We start from the raw sequence: 24,464 nt of genomic DNA, 5'->3' as shown, positions 1-24,464 counted from the left end.
TGGACCGGGAACGGGCATCTTACAAATGTTTAGTTCAACTCTAAAAACGTCAGAGGAAGGCCTGAGGATGATGGTTACCGCCGAGTGGGTTTTCTTGGTGATGGGGGTGGGAGTGAGGGCGACGGATGGGGTCCGGGTGGCTTTGGCTTCATCCGGAACGTTTTAATTACAAAATAAATGCTGACGTAAATTAACATTAACTGGTGTTGCATTTCAGGGAGCACAGGGGTGATATTATTTTTCTGGACGTCTCTGTGTGTTTGAAATAAATTTAATAACCAAATGGCAAGAAATGTGCAAGAATCGGAGGAGCTTCAGTACAGGAGAGGCTTAGCCCTTTCAAAGGGTTAAACCCGAAAGCGGCGGCGGGGGCGGGGGACGGCATGGTTGTCAGCCTTTGTGTGTTCACAATGCGTGTGGAGAGAAAACCCTCGGGAGACCGGTACCCGGCCGAGAGGGTGGGGTGGGCGGGGGGAGGTGCGCGCGGGGAACTTTCCGCCTAGCCCCGCCCCGGCCCCCGAAGCCCCGCCTCCTCCCGTGACACCGCCTCCCGTCTCTAGGTAACGTGGTGTGTGTGTGGGGGCGGCGGCGGGTCAAACAACGCTGCCGCCAGTTGGCCGCTGCCCGCAGGCCCTTCTTCTCGGACCCTTGACCCTTGGCCGCTCAAAGCCATGGCCCTGCCGCTGCTGCCTGGCAATAGCTTCAACCGCAACGTGAGTAGTGAGGGCGCCGAAGTCACTGGTCCCGGTTGGAGTCTGGGGTCCAGGCGTGGCCACTTCCCAGCCTCTCCTTGAGGCTTCCTGACGCAGCTTCGCCTTGTGTGGTTTGGGCGCAACTTGGACTAAACTTTGTAGGCTGGTGGAACCCTTCCTCTCTACCTCCCTCCGCGCCTCTCTCCAACTGCATCCGGATGCTTTACCTACTTTAAGCATATAAGTTAAGTTGAGTCCTTATGAGGTGGTGGCAGGACCCACTAGCCATTGGTAGTGTCGATGATAATCATTGTTGAGTATTTAAGGTGTGCCAGGCACTGTGCTTTAATCTCCTTACACAGTATTAGATGCGCCCAACAGCCGTTTGTATTAGATACTATTTTAAATTCCAATTTTTACAGTGGAGGAAACTGAGGCACAGAGCGATGCGTTATTCACGCACTGGCCAGAGCTACACAATTTCAGCGGTAAAGCTGGGTTTCTTCCAGGCAACCGGTCTTCACAGCCCGGGAGCCTACTCACTATCCTTAATACCCTTTGTGAATGAGTTTCTGTTGTTAAAGTGAAGAAATCTGGCATTCTCAAGGCTGGTAGGGGCCCCGGTAAGTAAGGGTTCCACTAGCCTATAACGGTGGATCCTAAACTTGATAGAAGGATCCACACTTGGAGGAGTTTTTTTCTTCATTTAGAATTGCGAGTGGTTCATTTCAGAACCAGGTGAAACCACAGCAAAACAACTCAACACAGCAACATTAAAAACCTGAGCATGAAAGAACTTTTGCCAGTAAAGAGCATCTTCTGAAAATGATTCAGGTTTTTGTTTGTGCTGGTTGCCCCTCTTTGCTCGGGTTTCCAGTTGTGTCTGTAGGAAGAAGGTAAGTAACGCACAGATGGGAGGCAACTGCATGGAGCTCCTCAAGGTATTTGCTTAAATCTCGGTTGAGAAAGCAGGCAGCAGATTGAAGCGCTGGACATTATAGATGCTGACCAGTGTCTGTATCCAAGTTGTTGTCCCTAAAGTACCAGTTTTCCTGACAGCTTCAGGCCACTGCATCCTGACTACACCCCCCCCCCCCCCCCCCCCCCCCCCGCTAGGTTGGCCAGTCCAACTTGCTTCGTGAACATGTGCATTGCTTGGCGGATGGGTAGAGGCTGGCCTCCCAACCTAGTGTTGCCCTTTGGCAAAATTAAGTCAGCCCCACAAATGAGACTCCTGAAAGGCATGGCATGAAAAACGATTCCAGAAGTAAAGAAGCGTGCTGTGTAAAAGTAATTGTAATAAAAATTGAGTGTAGAGCCCACCGCTTTGGGCCCAGCAACACTTCAGCTTCCCAACGCCCATCTCCTGCAGAAGTACTACAGCTCACACGTACTGATGAGGAGTGGGAAGGGAAAACAGTGGTTGGATGAGATATTTTAAAATCTGCAAGGCTGTTCTGAGTGTACTTTTTTTTTTTTAACCTTTTTTATTGTGAAGTATAACAAATGTATAGAAAAATGCAGAGTGACTATCCAGAAAGAAAATATTGGGAGTTTCCTCTGTGGCACAGTGAGTTAAGAATCCCACTGCAGTGGTTCAGGCTGCTGAGGAGGCACAGGTTCCATCCTTCACCCGGTGCAGTGAGTTAAAGAATCTGGTGTTGCTGCAGCTGTGGCATATGTCCCAGCTGTGGCTCAGATTCATTCCCTGCCCTGGGAACTTCCATATGCCACAGGTGTGGCCATAAAATTTAAAAAAAAGAAAGGAAGAGAGGGAGGGAGGGAGGAAGGAAATATTACCAGGACTCCAAAAGCATCAACCTAAGGATCTGGTGGTGTTACTGCTGTGGCTTGGGTTGTCACTGCTGTGGTGTGGATTTGATCCCTGGCCAAGGAATTTCTGCATGCTTTAGGCGTGCCCCCTCCCCCCCCCAAAATAAACCCCCCACAAAAAACCATGTCCCAAAGATTGACATGGGACCTACTTATATGAAAAGATTCTTTGTTCTTAATCTGAAATTCAGATATAACAGAGCAGCTTGAATTTTACATGGCAGCCTTACCTATGACCCTTTGTGGTCATTACCCCTTCTGCACTCTCCAAAGGCAGCCACTCTGCTGGCTGCTGCTGCTATAGTTAGGTTTGGTTTGCTTTTGAACTTTGTATCAATGAAAATGTCTGGTGTTTATTCCTTTGTAACCCGCCCTTTTTTTTCTTTTTGGCCCTGCCCATGATGTGCGGAAGTTCCTGGGCCAGGGATCAAACCACGGTGGTGTCCATGCTAACCTGAGTCACAGCTGTGACAACGCTGAATCCTTAACCAGCTGAGCCACCAGGGAACTCCAGTGACTGGCTTTTTTTTTTTTTTTTTAGCTCAGCATTGTTTGTGAGATTCATTCATGTGGCTGTGTGTAGAGATAGTTTGTATATTTTTATTGCTCTGTAGTATTCCATTGTATGACATTTGTATACACATTTTACTCTTGATAGAGATTTGGTTTGTTTGGGGTTATTAAGAATAGTTTGCTTTGACTGTTTGTGTCTCTCAGTATAATTGTCAGATCAAAAGATAATTTTTTTTTTACTAAAGTTCTTTTTTTAATATATTTTTAAAATTTTCAAATGATATTATTTTTTTTTTGTCTTTTTAGGGCTGCACCTGTAGCATATAGAAGTTCCCAGGCTAGGGGTCCAGTCAGAGCTGTAGCTGTTGGCCTATGCCATGGCCATGGCAATACCAGATCCTTAACCCACTGAGTGAGGCCAGGGATCAGACTCAAGTCCTCATGGGTACTAGTTGGGTTTGTTCCTGCTGAGCCACAATGGGAGCTCCTCAAATGATATTCTTATGTTCAACTTTGGTGGATGCTGTCACAAGGCCTATACCAGTTTAAATTCCCACAGCATTTTAAGTTCTGTTGCTCCATATTCGAACACACAAAACTGTCTTTTAAATTTTCGTTATTTTGATTGCTGGGTGACTCTGTAGTTTAAATATCTGATTCCCTGCTTCCTAATGAAATGGAGCACATTTCACCCATTTATCAGTCATTTATGTTCTCTTCTGAGTCATGCCTATTTATTTTTTGTTTAATTTTGATTGGGTTGCCTGTGTTTTTCGTAGTGATTTATGGGAGTTCTGGATTGATTTTGGGTATGACTCCCTTGTCAGATGTGTGTTGTGAATATCTTTTGAGTCTGCCGTTGGCCTTTTTATTCTTTAATGGTGTTTTTGAAGAAGAATTTTTCCTTCAGATGAGTGCTTTCATGTTTCCTATTTAAGAAATAGTTCCTTACACCAAGTTCATGATGCTGTTTTCCTGTGTAATATTCCAGAAATTGGGTTGTTTTTTCCTTTCACTTTTAGATCTATAATCCAACTAGAATACGTGTGTGTGTGTGTGTGTGTGGTGTGTGTATGAAAAGAAGTAGGGGTCAGGTTGTATTTCTTCCCATATGGATATTCAATTAACCCAGAAGCATTTGTTAAACAACAAAATTGAGTAAATTTTATTTTATTTAATGAACTAATTTATTTTTTAGGGCCGCACCTGTGGCATATGGAGGTTCCCAGACCAGGGGTCTAATCAGAGCTACAGCTGCCGGCCTACACCACAGCCACAGCAAGGCCAGATCTTAGCTGCATCTGCGACCTATACCACAGCCCGTGGCAACACTGGATCCTTAGCCCACCGAGCAAAGCCAGGGATCGAACCTGCAACCTCATGGTTCCTAGTCAGATTCATTTCTGCTGCACCACGGCAGGAACTCCCTGAGTAAATTTTAAAGAGCTTATTGGATTTATTCAGTGGTTCATGAGTCAGGTAGATAGAAAGGAGCTCTGAAGAGCTATGCAAGGGAAGAGATTTTATAGGAAAGTTGTACTAGGCAAAACCCAGATTGGTTATTGAAAGGTTACTTTCCTTATTAGGGAATGGTAGGGGTTTATCAGACGGATTACCTAACTCATGCTGATCCAGAGATTCATGGTTGACTGGTTTGAGATTCTGTTTCTGGGAGAACTAAAACTGTCACTCAGTTAAGTTTCAGTTTGGTGACCTGGGGCTTAGCATAAGGGACTCCATTTGGGTCCTGTTGTCTTGTCATTAACAGATTTGGAAATGGCCACTCTTACTCCACTTCTCTGTGAAGCTGCTTTTGTCATAAATCAAGTATCCAAAATATAGGCGTGTCTGCTTCTAGACGCGTGAGTGTATTTAAAATAGTATTTATTTACTTTATGCCTCAGACCAATAGAAGTGTGTGTGAGTGTGTGTTTGTGCATGTGCGCTGGGGAATCAGTATACTTATTAGATACCTGGGGCTATCATTCAACAAATCAATATTTATATATTGAGTATCCTAGTATGTGCCCAAAGCAGGTGGCTGCATTAAAAAAAAATTTGTTACACTAGCCTGGGGACTAAATGTGCCATATGTTGTCAGAAAATTAATATTTTTTTTAAAAAACTTGCGCTTAGTTAAAAGATGGGATGCTCTCTGGCACCGAATGGTCAGAGAGCCAAATCTGGCCTTTTTATCCCCGCCTCCCTCCTACCTATCACAGAGCGTTGTTTGCTGAATTAAATTATCAGGAAAGCAACCTTGGCCTCCTGGAGTTAGCATAATTGCTGGCTGTTTGGGTTTAAAATTATAACACAGGCTAACTAACTTTTACTTCTACTGCTTTTTCTTAGAAATTGAAAAGGAATTCGCTTTCCTCCTTCATTAGCTGCTGGTGGTCAGTCATGAGCACTGGATTGATTTCTTTCCACAGCTCGGTGCCATGTGACCTCTGCTTTTATCTCTGAAATACAAACAGCAGCCCTGTGCTTTCCAAAATATAAGCATTTGTACCACTGATGACATTAAAATCATTTTTTCTGTGAATTAATTAGGGAAAGCGTCACAACTAAATTCCAGACACGAGGTATCTTTTCCCCAACAATTTACATGCTGGATTTGTACTGAGCTAAGAGAATCTCAGGCATATTGTCAAAAACGATAGGATATTAGAGTTGAAAGGGACAGTTCCAGCCAAAGCTGAAAATCCTTTCGACAGCGTTTTAGACAGATGGTTGTGTAGCTGATCCTGAACGCCTCTAATGAATAATGAGGAGCACACTTTGTTTTTCTTATGATGCTACCTAAAACCCCCGTTTTAGGGGGGTTTGTTGTAAATGGTCCATCATCTAATTTATGGTGAAGCAACTGCTTCCGTAAGAAGAAAAAGAGATTATTTGAATTCACTGTGCTAAAATACAACAGAAATTTAGAATCTGTCTCCCTTATAGAAATACCTTGAAATTTATTTTTATCCAGACTAATGTAAGCCTCTGTATTAATGTAGGAAAAAAAAAATTCACTCTTTGGGAGATTTACCAGCAATTTAAGTGATAAACAACTGAGAGAGAAAACCTATGAGTAATACATAGTAGTATATGTAATGACTTCATCATGTGATGTTAGATAATTCAACTTTATATGATCATAAAACAGTCGCCTTATTCACAAGGTAGAGGGTTTTCCAGCCTAAAATTCTGCCTACAGATTCCTCGCTAAATTCTTAGTGGTCAATTCCATTGCCTTAAAGTAACCTGCCTCAGGTCCCAACCCCTTCACCCCAAACCCCAGGCCATTAGAGTTTTGTGAGATCAATCTAATGAATCATGACCAGCATTTAGGGAAAAAAAAAAAAAAAAAAGAAGAAGAAGAACAAAAAGAAGCAGGATAGACTAGAATAGAATAAAAAAAAATTCAGTGTTTTGTGCTGGGAAGAGTCAGAATTGTCTCATGAAATTTTGTTGCTGTTACATGTACCCGAACTGCGTGGCACTAACACCTATTTATGACTGTGGTTTGCCCTCAGCCTTTGAAAAACACTCTCTTTAGAGCCATCTACACCAATTCTTATTTCAGTTCTGATCTTCAGCATCCTTCAAGGCCAAATCTAGCCACTCACCCTTCAGGAAGCCTCAACAGATCCTAATCAGCCTTTCTTAGGGTTTTACTTTTTTTAAATTAATTTATTTAATTAATTTTACTGTTTAGGGCCAAAGTTCCCAGGCTAGGGGTCGAATCGGAGCTGCTACTGGCCTCTATCACAGCTGCAGCAACACCAGGTCTGAACCACATCTGTGACCTACACCACAGCTCACAGGAATCAAACCTGCGTCCTCATGGATACTAGTCGGGTTCATAACCCATTAAGCCACAATGGGAACTGTTTTTTTGTTTTTTTTTTCCTTGTTTTAAAATGTCCTACTTGATTTTTTTCCCCCTTTTTTCCCTTATCCAGATCTGCCTAAAAATCCTCTCATAGTTTCTACCATAGAGGGTGCTAGTGAGGTATGAAATGTGGTACCTGGTATGAACCAGAGTAGTTTCCCCCCTTATTTAAAGCTAAAAATAACATTTAGGCAGGTGTTCTTGAGACACAAACAGGTAGGTAAGCTTAACCTTTCATAAGTTTAAAAAATGCATTAGCATCATAAATTTCAGTTAAATAATTGGTTTAATCCAAGGTGGGATTTACTTTTCCAAAAAGTACGCTCAGTTGATTTAATTTAAATAGAGGTTACAAATTTATTTTGATTAATGGTGTTTCAAACATGAAAATAGGAGTTCCCGTCATGGCTCTGCAGTTACTGTACCCGACTAGGATCCATGAGGATGTCGGTGAAACCCCTGGCCTCTCTCAGTGGGTTAAGGATCTGGCGTGGCTGTGGCTGTGGTGTAGGCTGGGAGCTGCAGCTCCTATTCAGTCCCTTGCCTGGGAACTTCCATATGCTGTGGGGCAGCCCTAAAAAGCAAAAAAAAAAAAAAATATATATATATATATATATAGGGAGTTCCCTTGTGGCTCAGCAGGTTAAGGATCTCATGTTGTCACTGCAGTGGCTTGAGTTGCTGCTGTGGCATGGGTTTGATCCCTGACCTGGGAACTTTCACATGACATGAGTGCAGCGTAAAAGCACCCATGAAGATATAGACAACGTTTAATAAGCAGAGCTACTAAAATCATATTGACAAAGCAATATGAATAAAAATGTAGCCTAAGAAAAATTTTTTTCAAGATCATGAGTTATTAGTCTAAAATAGTATGAAATACAAAATTACAATTGAACATTATTTTTGAATTTATGTATCAATTTTCTTGCTTTGTATTTCTTCCTCTCTTTTTCCCTTCCAGTTGTATGGAGATGAAATTAACATATAGCACTGTATAAGTTTAAAGTGTACAGCATATTGATTGATTGGACTTAGATATCTCATGAAATAATTATTACAATAAGTTTAGTGAACAGCCATCATCTTATAGAGATATAAAATTAAAGAAATAGAAAAAGTATTTTTTCCCTAAGGTATAGTTTTATGTGACACCTAAAGATTAAGATTTTTTACTGACTGACATGATCAGGCTCAAATATAGGTGATAATCTTAATCTCCCTATGCACTGATGTTCCATAAGAATCTGATTTCTTAAAAATTAAAAATAAAGTAAAAATTAGCTCTTCATTGTGAAACATACACTTGTGCCACATAGACACGCAATTCTGAGTCAAATTAGAGATAAGCACACACAGATTTCATTTTCACCTGAAATGAGAAGATTTCTCACCTTTCTCTTGATACCTGTTAAACAAGGAAAGCTTTGCTTATATAGGTGAGAAGTTGAAAACTGCAGCAAAATGCTTGCTACTTTTCTATGAACGGCAGGATACTCGACTTCACATATGTAAAGTATGGAACTGGCCATAAGTAAAGAAATTGCTGCACTGTCTTTAGAGTGGCTGTACCATTTTGCATTCCCACCAGCAACGAACCCAAATTCTTGAGAGCATTTGGCATCACCAGTATTTTGGATTTTAGTCAATCTCATAGGTGTATAGTGGTAACTCATCCTAATTTAAACTTTTATTTCCCTAATGGCTTATGAATGATGTCGAATATCTTTTCATGTGCTTATTTGCCATCCCTATATTCTCTTTGGTGAAATGTCTGTTCATGGCTTCTGCCCATCTTTAATTGGATTGTATGTTTCCTTACTGTTGAGAGTTCATTATACATTCTGAGTACAAGTCCATTTTTGGCTACGTGGTTTACAAATATTTTCTCCCAGTCTGTGGCTTGAATTTCCATTCTCTTAAAACAAGGCTAGAGAACGTGTATACATTTTTAAAGATAAAATGCCACTTGAATCCAAGCTGATATTTCAAATGCAAATTAAGGACTGTAGAATTTTTATTTAACTTCTTTGAAAATGTTGATTCATAAGGACATTAGCATAATTACCTTCTCCAACTATAAATAAAAATACTTACCCCTATAATAGTTTTTGATTATTAATAACATTATTATTAGCAATTTGAGTTTTCAGAGTCGTTTAAGATTTCTTCATAGTTAAAAAAAAAAAGATTTTTTTGTAGTTAAGTTTTTTCGGATCTAACCCAGAATGTGTGGTCACATTATTGGGTTTTAATTTCATTTAAATGATTCCAGACAGTACGGTTAAGTCACTAACTTGATACTGAGTTACTTCCATTTGTTTCACTTTGCTGTTAATTTTTAACTTAAAAGAGTTTTGTTTTAATATAATGTAAAACAGTTGTGTGGTTTCAAAAGTCAAATTTACAAAGCGAGTTACATTCAGACAAGTCTGGCTTTTCTCCCTATCCCATCAGTCTTGTTCCCTCCCTCCCTCCCTCCCTCCCTCCCTCCCTCCCTCTGTAAGTACCATTATAAAGACTGTTGACCTTTGGGTTATCCTTCCTTTATTTATTTTTGGTTTTTAAAACAGCAGATTCTTAAATATATTCACATGGTCTCTTATTAAATAAGAGCATACTCTACATATTCCCTTGCACCTTCCAGTTTTCCTTTTAACGGTATATCTTAGAGATTTCTTCCTAGTAGTATATGGAGCTACCCTTGTTCCATTGGCATGTGTAGCTACACAGCATTCCATTGTGTGGACATGGTATAGTTCATTTAACCCATCCCCTTTTGATGCATAGGTGCGTTATTTCCAGTCTTTCACTATCACACCTAATGCTGAAATAAAAAGCCAAAAATACAGTGGAGTATTATTTAGCCATAAAAAAGAATGAAATAATGCCATTTGAAGCAACATGGATAGACATAGAAATTATCGTACCGAGTGAAGTAAATCAGACAAATATTTTATCACTTATGTGTAGACTTTAATAAAAGTGATACAGAAGAACTTATTTATAAAACAGAAACAAAGTCACAGATTTCAAAACCAACCTTATAGTTACCACAGAGGAAACTATGGGACCAGGGAGGAATTAGGAGGATGGAAATAACATATAGACAGGACTGTGAAAGAGAGAATTAACAAAAACCTACTGTATGGCACAGGGAAATCTACATAATTTGTAATAACCTATATGGGAAAAAAGAATGTATAGCTATCTACCTATAATTGATTCACTTTGCTGTACACCTGAAACGAATATAACATTGTGAAGTCAGCTACAGTAATGTTTAAAAAAATTAAAATGAGGGCAAAAAGTATATTTCTGAAATGTAAAAAAAAAAAAAAATGAGCAGAAGACCTAAATAGACACTTCTCCAAAGAAGACATACATACACATGGCCGACAGGACCATGAGAAATCTGCTCAACATCGGTAATCATCAGAGAAATGTAAACCAAAACCACAGTGAGACATCACCTCATACCTCAAAATGGCTATCACCAAAAAGACCACAGATAACAAGAGGAGAGGATGTGGAGGAAAGGGAACCCTTGTACACTATTGATGGGAGTGTAAATTGGTGCAGCCACTGTGGAAAACAATATGGAGATTCCCCCAAAAAACCCCTTAAAATAGAACTACCATGATATATAAATTACACCTCAATGCAACTGTTAAAAGAAAGAAATATCCAAAGAAAGCAATTGGTGGTGCAGAATTGCTGGACAGAGAAAAAGTAGGTGTTTACTGTGCCAGATCGCAGGATGGTTTTGACTTAGACTTCTGTAACTCGTTCCTGGTAACTACTGAAATGTCCTTGAAATTGCACAATTTCAGACTGGGCCACTTCTTAAAGCTGCTGTTCGTACTTTGGAAATGATGGACAACTCCATTGCTATTCCTAAATGTTGGCTTGCATTTTGGAAATTAGAGTCACTTTGCCTATTGGGGAATCAAACACCTAACTTTAGTCACTTTTGTTTTTGTTTTTTGTGGGTTTTTTTTTGGGGGGGCCACACCTGTGGCATGTGGAAGTTCCTGGGCCAGGGATTGAACCCGTGCCACAACAGCAACCCAAGCCACTGCAGTGATAATGCTGGATCCTTAGTCTGCTATACCACAAGGGAAGTCCTGACTTTGGTCGCTTTTGTATTCTGTCCTAAACTTTATGGGTGTGTCACTTAGGGTACGTTTGCCTGTAAGTAACAGAATACGTGACTAACAGTGGCTTAAGCCAAATTAATTGCCTCATGTATTAAGAACTCTAGAGAAGTGGCTGATGAATGTCAAAGTACTCAGATTCTTGTTATCTCTCCATTCTGCTGTCTTCTGAATGTTGGTTTTTCTTTCTTAGGCTTGTGACCTCATGGTTGCAAGATGGCTGCCTCAGTTCCAGACGTCACAACTTCTTACAACCATGTTTTTCCTCTGAGCATTCATCAGGCAGGACCGTTTAGGAGGCCAGTCTCCTGAGAACAGGCTTCCAGATACACACTAATGCAAATGTAAAGGAATTTCTTGAGTCATTTCCTGAGTTTATCATGTCCCTACAGCTGGAGAAAGAGCAGAGACAACTTTGCAGGGGGGAGGGGGTTCCCCAAGGTCAAAGGAAAGGAGAGGTGGGAATTTTCACTCCCTCATTAACCAGGCCCCAGGATGCCTGAATTTGGCCTGCGACCGCCACAGTGACCAAGTAACAAGCACGGCTAGTTGAAGGCCAAACAAATTCTTTGCTTTCCTATGTGTTTGGCATCCCAAAGAAGGGAATGCTCACAGCTGCTAGAATTTTTTTTTTGGGGGGGGGTGGGATTCACATGGCTTAATGGTTAATTTAGACTGCCTTTCCTTCTCCACTTGAGTGTGGTAATTGAAACAGAGATGTTTGGTCATTTATAAGACTATTTCCATCTCATTTCTGTGAGACTCTTGGCATTCGTTGCTCATCTGTACTCATGTTCATACTTAACACCTTATAACAGGCACCTGAGTAGAGCCTCTCCTCGTTACTGAGGAAAGGAAACCCTCTCTTTTATTGTTAATTGAAATTTTTATGGAGATAATTGTAGATCTACATGCAGTTGTAAGAAATGACATCGAAAGATCCTGTATATCCTTTATCCAGTTTCCCATTGGTAATGTATTGCAAAACAATAGTATAGTAGCACCACCAAGATATTAACATTAATGTAATCAACCAACCTTATTCAGATTTTTCCCAGATTTACTTGAACTCATTGGTGCGAGTGTATTTCTCTCTCTCTCTCTCTTTTTTTTTTTTTTGTCTTTTTGGGGCCATACTCACGGCATATGGAGGTTCCCAGGCTAGGGACTGAATCAGAGCTGTAGCTGCCGGCCTACATCACAGCCACAGCAACGCAGGATCTGAGCCTCATCTGTGACCTACACTGCAGAGCTCACAGCAACACCAGATCCTTAACCCACCGAGTGAGGCCAGGGATTGAACCTGTGTCCTCATGGATACTAGTTGGGTTCGTTAACTATTGAGCCATGCATGAGGGGAACTCCTCTTCATTCATTTTAACTGCGGAGTAGTATTCTGTCTATCTACCACAGTTTCTTTGAAGCCCCCAACTATAATTGTGGTTTTACCTATTTCTCTTTTCAGCTCTATTGGTTTTGTTCCATATATTTTGAGGTTCTGTTGTTTGCTGCATGCACGTTTAAGTTTGTTGTGTCTTCCTGGTAGATTGATTCTTTTATCATTAGGTAGTGTCCCTCTTTTATCTAGAAATTTTCTTTGCTCTGAAGTCTAGTTTATCAAATACTGACATAGCCATTCCTACTTTTTAAAATTAGTGTTTCCCTGATTATCTTTTTCTATCTTTCTACTTTCAACTGGCCTATATCATTGAATTTGAAATGAGTTTCCTGAAGACAGTATGTTGTTTGTCATGTTTTTAAAACCCACTCTGTGGAGTTCCCATCATGGCTCATTGGAAACAAATCTGACTAGCATCCATGAGGATGCAGGTTTGATCCCTGGCCTTGCTCAGTGAGTTAAGGATCTGGCGTTGCCATGAGCTATGGTGTGGGTCGCAGACACATCTCAGATCTGATGTTGCTGTGGCTGTGGTGTAGGCCGGCAGCTGTAGCCCAATTCGACCCTTAGCATGGGAACCTCCATGTGCTGCGGGTATAGCCCTAAAAAGAAAAAGAAAAATCCACTCTGCAAATCTGTCTTTTGATTAATGTATTTATATCATTTACATTTAAGATGATTATTGGTTTGTTAATGCTTGTGTCTGATATATTACTATGTTTTCTGTTTATTTTTCTTTCCTTCCTGTGGGTAACTGGAACATGTTTTTTTTTTTTTTTTTTTTGTCTTTTTAGGGCCGCACCCATGGCATATGGAGGTTCCCAGGCTAGGGGTCTAATCAGAGCTGTAGCTGCTGGCCTATGCCACAGCCACAGCAATGCCAGATCTGAGCCACATCTGCAACCTACACCATAGTTCATGGCAATGCCAGATCCTTAACCCACTGAGTGAGGCTAGGGATTGACATGGTTCCTAGTCAGATTCGTTAACCACTGAGCCACGATGGGAACTCCCATTTTTTTTTTTTTTTTAAGGATCCTATCTTGATTTATTTATAGTGTTTTTGAGTTTCTTTCCTTTTTTGTTTTTTAGGGCTGCACCTGTGGCATATGGGGGTTCCCAGGCTAGGGGTCAAATGGGAGATGTAGCCGCTGGCCTACACCACAGCCACAGCAATGCAGGATCTGAGCCACATCTGCGACCTACACCACAGCTCACGGCAACACCAGATCCTCAGCCCACTGAGTGAGGCCAGGGATCAAACCCGCAACCTCATAGTTCCTAGTCAGATTCATTTCTGCTGTGCCATGACGGGAACTCCTTGAGTCTATTTCTTAGTATAGTTTTCATAGTGGTGGTTCTGGGTATTGCAGTATATATACATGATTTCCATAGATTATGGTCTGTTGCTATCAGTGTTGTATCCCTTCAAATGCACTGTGGAAACCTCACTTCCATTTAGGTCCCTATGACTTTACCCACTTTTAAATATCATTGTCAGGAGTATCAGATTATGTTACAATTTTTGCTTTACTCTTGATCTTGTGGCATGAGGGGCTGTTGATGCAAATGTTCAGATTCCAGTCCTAAAACACACTCAGCACAAGGACACAATCACCACCCTCTCCTACCCTTGTGCCTCCATCATCCACTGTCCTCACAGCTATGGGAAAAGGCTTCCTCTGTCCCTGAAAGTCTTTAGCAATTAATGAAGTATATTTGGAAGTTGTGCTGCCCTTGTATCTCACCCCTCCACTCTGACCCAGGGTTTTTGAATCCTTAGGCCTTACCCCGAGTGGCCCATGGTACTTAAAGCCCACAGATTCTTTGCTGGGGGAGAGGGAGGTCAGATGTGATGGTTGTACTGTGTTGCAGGTGCTTTTGTGTGTGTGTGTGTGTGTGTGTGTGTGTGTTTAGGGCCACACCCATAGTATATGGAGGTTCCCAGGCTAGAGGTCAAATCGGAGCTGTAGATGCTGGCCTACACCACAGCCACAGCAACGCTTAGATCTGAGCCGCATCTTCGACCTACACCACAGCTCATGGCAACGCCGGATGCTTAACCCCCTGAGCGAGGCTGGGGATTGTACCCGTGTCCTCATGGATATTAGACAGATTCATTTCCTCTAAGCCATGATGGGAGCTCCTGCTTTGTTTTTTGATGCCCAAACTTTCTTTAACTATCAACTTGCACCAGATGCTACCACAGCCAGTATGTTATTACAGGAGCTTACTTCAGCCTCCCTACTCCTAATACACATACACTCTCATACTCATGAACCTCGATTCCATGCACAACTCTGGTTTGACCTTGACATAGATTTTCTTCCATAATATCTATAACGAAGGTACTGGGACAGATCATAAACTCCTGGTTCCATCTCCAGATGCACTGCTCCTGTGTGTACAGCTCACAGCTGCCTTGAGATTGTTCTTATCAGTAGTTCTTATCATAAATTCTAGAATTAATCTCCGAGCCCTTATGTCAGTGAAGGTGATAAATTGTGCTCATAGTTGTTGTGCTCAGAGTTTGAGAAGATAATTTGTTTTTCTCAACATATAAAGAAAATTACCCTTTAGACCCCTTAATAATCTCATTCTGCTTTTTTAAAAAAAGGCGTTAAAGCACAGTTTGTCGAGACTAAATGTATTAATTTGTAATGCTTTATACTGCAAGTAATGGAATCCCTGACCAGTAGAGGCTTAAACAAGCGGGTATTTATGTATTTATTTATTACGAAGCAGCACATCTGAAGGGAGGTGCTGTTGGCATACATTTAAAGGCTCAACTTTGAGTCAGCCTCTCTGTAATCCCCACCTCCACTTCCTGCCAGGATCCCAGTGTGGCTGCTGTGTAGACATCTCAAGGCCAGAAGAGATGACCTAGGGGCAGCATCACCTGCATTTATCCCTTGGCTCAAGAGGACAAGAGCCTTTTCCAGAATCCCAGGACAGACTTCTGAAAAGGAGGCTGAAGAAACACATGGATTTTTAGCCTTTTCTAGCTTCTAAATGGATACAAGGGGCCAGGGAGAAGGAATTTGGGAATGAATGAACTGATCAGCTGTGGTGAGCCAGTGATGCTAACCGGCTTTGGGCAAAGTCTTTAGCATTCTTTTTATGGATCGGTGCTTTGAGTTGAATTATTTAGAGAAAAAATATGTAGCATTTTCTGAGGAAGGGGCTGTACAGCTTTCTAGATCTTACTGGTTTAACTTTATCTGTCCCTCTCCTGATTTAAATATATTATTAAAGACATAAACCCACTCATATTGTTATATTGAGTCGATGGCTAAGAATCGGGAGCACAACATTTTTGCAAGTTGGGTTTGGAAAGGGGAACATTAGCTTGAAAAATGTTAGAAGGTTTCTTTTGTTTGACTTTCTTAAATGAGATTTTTACATTTGGGGTTTCTTTTTGAGTGATTTAGCTTCATTAATAAGTAATGATAGCTTTCGTGTTCTTCTGGTTCCGAGCGCTAAGATCCCGCTCTACCCGAGGCAATTTTGTTGTTATTTTCTCTGGGAGGGTCACAGTCTTTGCTGAATGACTTTTTTGCTCCATAAAACTACAGAAAATAAGAAAAGAGAGAATGAATTTCTAAAATAAATATGCTCTGAAGGGAGAGGAAAAAAACTATTCATGAAGTAGAAGCAAACTAGTCCCCACCCTGATCAGGCAGGAATCTCTAAGAACGATAGTTTTAGGTAATTCTATGTCATATTTTCCATCAACCTTAAAAAGTAGTTGGAAAAATAAGTGCTGTTGATATATATCGAAATATTAAATCTTTAACTGGCTCTCTTCAGGCCCCATCGTTTTAGTGACTTTTGGTGGCTGTAAAAGGGTTTCTCCAGCACCCTTTACTCCGTGTTCTGCTTTTTAAGGGATTGAGTCCAGGTCCAGTTATCTGACGTGTTCCCTCCCTTCCAGGTCACGGAGGTCATTTCCATTACTGTATTTGTCAAAAGCAAAAGTCGTCATTCCATCCAGATGACTTTGAACAAAGGGAGGTCTATTCCTTTTCTGGACGGGGGCTCCAACAACGCAAGGCCGATCGCTTAAGGGCTCAGGCACTGAGTTGTCATCCTGGATTCAACTATTTATACTGGTGGGCTGACCTTGGGCAAATTACCTCTTTGTGCCGGAGTGTCCCCATCTGTAAAATGGGGGTCATAATAGCATATTCAGAGATCTGCTCTGAGAATTAAAAGAATTTAGTGCTTCTAAAGTACTTAGAGGAGTGCTACACATGTCAGCTCTGATGGCCCCCGGAGTGATAGTCACATCTGTAGACATCGGCTTCTAGCTCCTGGTGACCTCAGTGAGCACTTGGGTTCTTACCAAGTACCTTATTCTTCTTGCCTTTGTCGTCTAAGGTTGTGAAACATCTGGCTTTGGACGCAGTTAAGATAGAAGCAAAGAGACTCTGATGTGCTGGAGCTCTGAAAGAGAGATTATACAATGGATAAACAACTCCCGACGCTGTTCGGGTTAGCTTTACTGTTTCCATAATGGCCTTGGCAGCTTATTGATTATTCATTAATCCACCCAATCATGTGATATACTTGCTCTTCCAGTCTTGAGCAACAAGGAAGGGATGGTGGTATCAGCTATTTATTTGCTGTGAAACATCAAGGAGAGTCTGGATTTGGCTGCTGCCTTTCCAGCAGTGGTGCCATCAGTGGAATAGGACCCAAGGAGGTAAAGGAATACTGGATCTGAGGCTGGTATGTTCCCGATTTTATCATTTGCTAAATTTCTTTGGACTGAGATTGAGTACCATTTCACAGTCACTAGCAGGTTGACAGGTGAGCCAAAGAGATTATAATGGCAAATCTCAAGCTTGTATGTGTGCATGCATGTGTGTGTGTGTGTGTGTGTGTGTGTGTGTGTGTGTGTGTGTGTGTCTTGGGAAGGGCAAACATTTTTGTTGTTGTTTTTTTGTTTTGTTTTGTTTTTTTTTTTTGCTTTTTAGGGCCACACCTGTGGCATATGGAGGTTCCCAGGCTAGGGGTCGAATCAGAGCTGAAGCTGCCGGCCTACACCACAGCCACAGCAACTCAGGATCTGAGCTGTGTCTTCGACCTACACCATAGCTCACGGCAACGCTGGATCCTTAACCCACTGAGTGAGGCCAGGGATCGAACCTGCAACCTCATGGTTCCTAGTCGGGTTCGTTCACCACTGAGCCACGACGGGAATTCCTAGGGCAAACGTTTTGAAACAGGTGTGCTATGTATTTTTTCATCATACCAAACAAATTGTCAAGCAATTACTTTCTGAGATATAGAATTAGAAAAAAATTTATTGGAGTATAGTTGATTTAACAATATTGTATCAGTTTCAGGTATGCAGCAAAGTGAATCATTTGTATTTATATGAGATATATATATATATATATATATATATATATATATATATCCATTTTTTCCCATATAGATTATTACAGAATATTGACTAGATTTCCCTGTGTTATGCAGTAGGTCCTGGTTAGCTACCTATTTTATATATAATGGTGTGTATATGTTAATCCCATCCCCCTAACTTACATGCCCCCCCGCCCATGGTTTCCACTTTGGTAACCTGAGGTATAGAATTTTGAACTGAAATTTCAAGTTAATACTCCAATAGTGCAGAAATGGAATTTTGCATGTTGTGCTGATGAGAATAACCATAGAAATTGACATTACTGAGCTTTAAGGAAGCCTGTGTGTGTTGTTGCTGTGTTGAGTTTGAATGTGTGAATTTGCAACTCACAAACCAAGAGTTTTGGCAGGGTTTTTGTAATAGTTCTTTTCATATTAAACGTATTTAAGACTTTGGTCTGGCTGACTTCATTTTATTTAGCAAAAGAATTGGAAATATTTAACAAATATCTAGCTAATACTCTTTGGATAGAGAATTGCTCATCAGTTTAGCAGGGACTTGATTGAATTACCTTCTGAATTTTGCACATTGTGATTTCTTTTCCCTTTTCATAGCATTGGTAGATCTTTTTTTTTTTTCTCTTGAGTGTTTATTTTTAAAAATGTTTTATGATTTTTATTTTTTCCATTATAGTTAGTTTACAGTATTGTGTCAGTTTCTGCTGTACAGCAGTGACCCAGGAAAAGAATATATATATATATGTATAAAAGCATATATTCTTTCCCTCCCATTATCCTCCATCATATTCCATCACAAGAAACTAGATATAGTTCCCTGTGCTGTACAGCAGGATAGATCTTATGTTTAAAGGCAGAGGTCCCATTGTATAGTATACCTAGTCACTGGCACTAGCTGGACAAAAATGTACTGACACGTTCCCAGCAGTTGTGTATGTGTATTATTGGGGGGCCGGGAAGCAGGTACACCTCCTTTGCTCTTTGCTTCTACCAGTCTCTTCTCTTCCCCTTGCTGCTATGATGGTGACCAGGAAAGGAAAGACCAGCCGCGCTGAGGGCACTTCATCCCTAATCCACTGCTTCAGTTTCCTTCAGAAATGAGAAACTCAACCAGTGCTGTTATAACCGTGTTTGGAAGCTGCAGTGAGATGTAGGCGAAGGAGCCAGGAGATAAAAGTACTTTTGTCCTCCTTACTGCTTTTTTTTTTTTTTTTTTTTTGTCTTTCGTCTTTCTAGGACTGCACCCATGGCATATGAAAGTTCCCGGGCTAGGGGTTGAATCACAGTTCAGCTGCCGGCCTACACCAGCGATAGCAATGCAGGATCCAAGTCGAATCTGTGACCTAAACCACAGCTCATGCCAACGCTGGATCCTTAACCCACTGAGCAAGGCCAGGGATGAAACCTGTGTCCTCATGGATACTAGTTGGGTTCATTACTGCTGAGCCACAATGGGAACTCTTCTCCTTATTGCCTTTTCTGTTCTCCCCCTCCCCTTTCCAAAGCGGAAGTGAGGCTGGCATGAAACTTTCAAGTCACCTCCCATCACTCTTCCTTTCTTAACACATCCAATCACAGATGTTGGCTTTTTTCCCTGATGTCTAGAGTAGCAACGCTATTCCAAGTATGGTGTGTGTTTGCGATATTGGGAGCCTTTAGAAACTTATACAGCAATTTGACATTGCAATGATATCTGAGGGTGTGATCACTGGGCTTAGAAGTTTTTATATCTTTGTTTTTTATTTCAATTTTTTTTGTCTTTTTTTCTTTTCTAGGGCCACACCCGTAGCATATGGAGGTTCCCAGGCTAGGGGTCCAGTCGGAGCTGTAGCTGCCAGCCTATGCCAGAGCCACAGCAACTCGGGATCTGAGCTGCGTCTGTGAACTACACCCCAGCTCACGGCAATGCCGGATCCTTAACCCACTGAGCAAGACCAGGGATCGAACCACAACCTCATGGTTCCTTGTTGGATTCGCTAACCACTGAGCCATGACGGGGACTCCCTATTTCAATTTTTTATAATTAATTTTTTTGCATTGTACAAAAGTACCCATCTGAAAAGATCAAACTTGTACTTCTTCAAGGTCAAGTTTCAAAGGTCCCTGCCCTGTAGGAAGTCCCTTCCTTCCCATTCCCATTGTCTTCACCCTTGTGCAGGCCTTTCTCACCTTGTGCTTCTCAGCTGCACTAGCACCTTGCTTTGTCTGCCTACCTCTCACTTCTCACTCCATCCATCATTTTTTAAAATGTCAAGTGCAAAGAGGTGAATTAATTGTGTCCCTCCATTTATGGCACAATATTGTCATTGATCTGTGCAAGGTCTCTCTCTTGTTTTACGCATTTTTATTCCTTGTCATTCTCAATCCCTAATCTCACTCCCTTTCTACTTTATACAGACTGACTTAAAAACATCTTGGAGACACATTCTTGAATCCGTATGTGTTCTTGTGAAATATGTAGCATTTTTGGTTTGTAAAAGATGTATAAATGATACTGTATGCTGTAGCTACCATTTTTCACCAACGATATGTTTTCAGAATCTGCGGTGCTGTTTGTACATCTGGTGCTGTGTGTCTTTCCTAAATCTGTATCTTGAAGCCCCAGCATGATGATATTTGGAGAGGGGGCCTTAGGAGGTCATTAGATTTAGATGAGGTCATGAGGATGGGACCGCCATGATGAAATTCATGCCCATGGAGCTGCAGAAGGTGTTTATAAATTTTGGAGATTAATCCTTTGTCAGTCAATTCATTTGCAAAGATTTTCTCCCATTCTGTGGATTGTCTTTTCGTGTTGTTTAGGGTTTCCTTTGCTGCGCAGAAACTTTTAAGTTTAATTAAGTCCCATTTGTTTATTTTTGTTTTTAACTGTCATTACTCTAAGAGGTGGATCTGAGAAGATGTTGCTGTCGTTTATGTCAGAGAGTGTTTGGTCTATGTTTTCCTCTAAGAGTTTTATAGTGTCTGGTCTTATATCTAGGTTTTGAATCCATTTGGAGTTTATTTTTGTGTATGGTGTTAGGGAGTGTTCTAATTTCATTCTTTTCCATGTGGCTGTCTAGTTTTCCCAGCACCACTTACTGAACAGGCTGTCTTTTCTCCATTATATATTTTTGCCTCCTTTGTCATAGATGAGTTGGCTGTAGGTGCGTGGGTTGAATTCTGGGCTTTCTATCCTCTTCCACGCATCTATGTCTGTCTTTGTGCCAGTACCATATGGTTTTGATGATTGTTGCTTTGTAGTATAGTCTGAAGTCTGGGAGCCTGATTCCTCCAGCTCCATTTTTCTTTTACGGGATATCTTTGGCTATTCTGGGTCTTTTGTGCTTCCAAACAAACTTTAGCATATTTTGTTCGAGTTCTGTGAAAAATGTCCTTGGTAATTTAATAGGGATTGCATTGAATCTGTAGATTGCCTTGGGTAGTATAGTCATTTTGATAATATTAACTCTTCCAATCCAAGAGCATGGTATGTCTTTCCATCTATTTGTGTCCTCTTTGATTTATTTCATCAGTGTCTTACAGTTTTCAGAGTACAGGTCTTTTGTCTCTTTTAGGTAGGTTTACTCCTAGGTATTTTATTCTTTGGATGTGATGGTAAATGGGATTGCTTCCCTAATTTCTCTTTCTGAGCTTTCATTGTTAGTATATAGAAATGCCATTGATTTCTGTGTTTAATTTTGTATCCTGCGACTTTGCCAAATTCATGGATGAGTTCTAACAGTTTTCTGGTAGAATCCTTAGGATTCTCTAGGTATAGTATCATGTCATCTGCAAATAGTGATAGTTTTACTTCTTCCTTTCCAATTTGGATTCCTTTTATCTCTTTTACTTCTCTGATTGCTGTGGTTAGGACTTCCAAAACTATGTTGAAGAGTAGTGGTGGGAGTGGACATCCTTGTCTTGTTCCTGATCTCAGTGGGAATTCTTTCAGCTTTTCACCATTGAGAATGATGTTCGCTGTGGGTTTGTCATATGTGGCCTTTATTATGTGGAGGTAGGTTCCCTCTATGCCCACCTTCTGAAGGGTTTTGATCAGAAATTGGTGTTGGATTTTGTCAAAGGCTTTTTCTGCATCTATTGAGAGGATCATATGGTTTTTATTCTTCAGTTTGTTAATGTGGTGTATCACACTGATGGATTTGCGGATATTGAAGAATGCTTGCATCCCTGGGATAAATCCCAGTTGATCATGATGTACAATTCTTTTAATGTATTGTTGGATGTGGTTTGCTAGTATTTTGTTGAGGATTTTTGCATGATGTTCATCAGTGAAATTGGCCTGTGGTTTTCTTTTGTTGTGGTATCTTTGTCTGGTTTTGGTATGAGGATGATGGTGGCCTCATAGAATGAGTTTGGGAGTATCCCTTCCTCTGCAATTTTTTGGAATAGTTTCAGAAGGATGGGAATTAGCTCTTCTCTAAATGTTTGATAGAATTCGCCTGTGAAGCCATCTGGTCCTGGACTTTTGTTTGTTGGAAGTTTTTTAATCACAGTTTCAATTTCAGTACTCGTGACTGGTCTGTTCATCTTTTCTATTTCATCTTGGTTTGGTCTTGGAAGATTGTACCTTTCTGAGAATTTGTCCATTTCTTCTAGGTTTTCCATTTTATTGGTGTATAGTTGCATATAGTAGTCTCTTATGATCCTTAGTATTTCTGTGATGTCTGTTGTTACTTTTCCTTTTTCATTTCTAATTTTGTTGATTTGAGTCTTCTCTTTTTTTCTCGATAAGTCTGGCTAAGGGTTTATCAATTTTGTTGATCTTTTCAAAGAACCAGCTTCTCTATGGTTTTCTTCATTTCTAGTTCATTGATTTCTGCTCTGATCTTTATGATTTCTTTCCTTCTAGTAACTTTAGGTCTTGTCTGTTCTTCTCTCTAGCTGCTTTAGATGTAACGTTAGGTCGTTTATTTGAGCTTTTTCTTGTTTCCTGAGGTGGGCTTGTATTGCTATAAACTTTCCTCTTAGAATGGCTTTTGCTGCATCCCATAGGTTTTGGAATGTTGTATCTTTGTTGTCATTTGCTTCTAGGCATTTTTAAATTTCCTCTTCTATTTCTCTTCCATTGGTTGTTTAGTAGCATGTTGTTGAATCTCCACGTGTTTGTGTTTCTTGCAGTTTTTTTCTTGTTGTTGATTTCCAGTTATATAGTGTTGTGGTCAGAAAAGATGCTTGATATGATTTCAATTTTCTTAAAGTTACCAAAGTTGGTTTTGTAGCCCAGGATGTGATCAGTCTTAGAGAATGTTCCATGTGCATTTGAGAAGAATGTGTAATCTGTTGCTTTTGGATGGAATGTCCTATAAATATCTATTGAATCCATCTGGTTTAATGCTTCATTCAGGGCCTGTGTTTCCTTATTGATTTTCTGTCTGGTTGATTTGTCCATTGCTGTAAGTGAGGTGTTAAAGTCCCCCACTATGATTGTGTTATTGTCAATTTCTCCTTTTAAGGTTGTTAGCAGTTGCCTTATATGTTGTGGTGAACCTGTGTTGGGTGCGTAGATATTTAAAATTGTTATATCATCTTCTTGGATTGATCCTTTGATCATTATGTAATGTCCTTCTTTGTCCCTTAAAATATTCTTCATTTTAAAGTCTATTTTGTCTGATATGAGTATTGCTACTCCAGCTTTCTTTTGATTCCCGTTTGCATGGAATATTTCCTTCCATCCTCTCACTTTCAATTTGCTTGTGTCCCTAGAAGTAAAGTGGGTTTCTTGAAGACAGCATATAGATGGGTCTTGTTTTTGTATCCATTCAGCCAGTCTATGTCTTTTGGTTGGGGCGTTTAGTCCATCCACATTTAAGGTAATTGTTGATATGTATGTTCTTATTGCCATTTTATTAATTGCTTTGGATTTGTTTTTGTTGCTCTTTTTTCTTCCCTTCTTGTTCCTTCCTCTTCTGGTTTGATGGCTATCTTTAGTATTGTATTTGCATTGATTTTTCTTATTTGTGTATCAATTGTAGATTTTTGGTTTGCAGTGATTCTGAAGTTTTGATATAAGAGTCTATATATATAAGAGATTGTTTTAAGTTGTTGGTTTCTTAATTGCAAGTACATCTCCATTGTCCTGCATTTGTACCCTCCTCTTCTCATGATTCCTGATTTTGGTGGCATAATTGTGTGTGGATGATTTTGTATCTTTACTGTATATATATATACCTTTACTGGTGAGCCTTGTCATTTGTGGTATTTTTGTTTCCTGTTGCTGCCTTTCCTTTTCTGCCCAGAGAAGTTCCTTTAGTATTTGTTGTAAGGCTGATTTAGTGTTGCTGAATTCTCTCAGCTTTTGCTTCTCTGTGAGGCTTTTGATTTCTCCTTCAAATCTGAATGAGAGCCTTGCTGGGTAAAGTAATCTTGGTTGGAGGTTTTTTCCTTTCATCATGTTAAGTATATCATGCGACTCCCTTCTGGCCTGCAGAGTTTCTGCTGAAAAATCTGCCAATAACCTTATTGGGGTTCCTGTGTATGTTATTTGTTTCTTTTCCCTAGCTGCTTTCAAGATTTTCTCTTTGTCTTTCATTTTGGTCAGTTTGATTAATATGTGTCTCGGTGTATTCCTCCTTGGGTTTATTTTATATAGTACTCGT

At 40.5% G+C, this 24,464-nt stretch overlaps 1 protein-coding gene across 1 annotated transcript in view; it reads left to right on the top strand.

Annotated features, from left to right (window-relative positions):
* Positions 1-582: 582 nt before the first annotated feature.
* The window catches only part of EFHC2 (EF-hand domain containing 2), a 189,125-nt gene continuing 165,243 nt past the window's right edge, over positions 583-24,464 (top strand). The window contains exon 1 of the mRNA XM_047765634.1: positions 583-713. Coding sequence (XP_047621590.1) covers positions 672-713 — 42 coding nt within the window. The 5' untranslated portion in view covers positions 583-671. The remainder of the gene's footprint in view (positions 714-24,464) is intronic.

This window comes from Phacochoerus africanus, chromosome X (assembly GCF_016906955.1).
Source record: "Phacochoerus africanus isolate WHEZ1 chromosome X, ROS_Pafr_v1, whole genome shotgun sequence".
Lineage (NCBI taxonomy): Eukaryota > Metazoa > Chordata > Mammalia > Artiodactyla > Suidae > Phacochoerus > Phacochoerus africanus.
The sequence above is the reverse complement of the archived record's forward strand: the minus strand, read 5'-3'. Positions and strand labels throughout refer to the sequence as shown.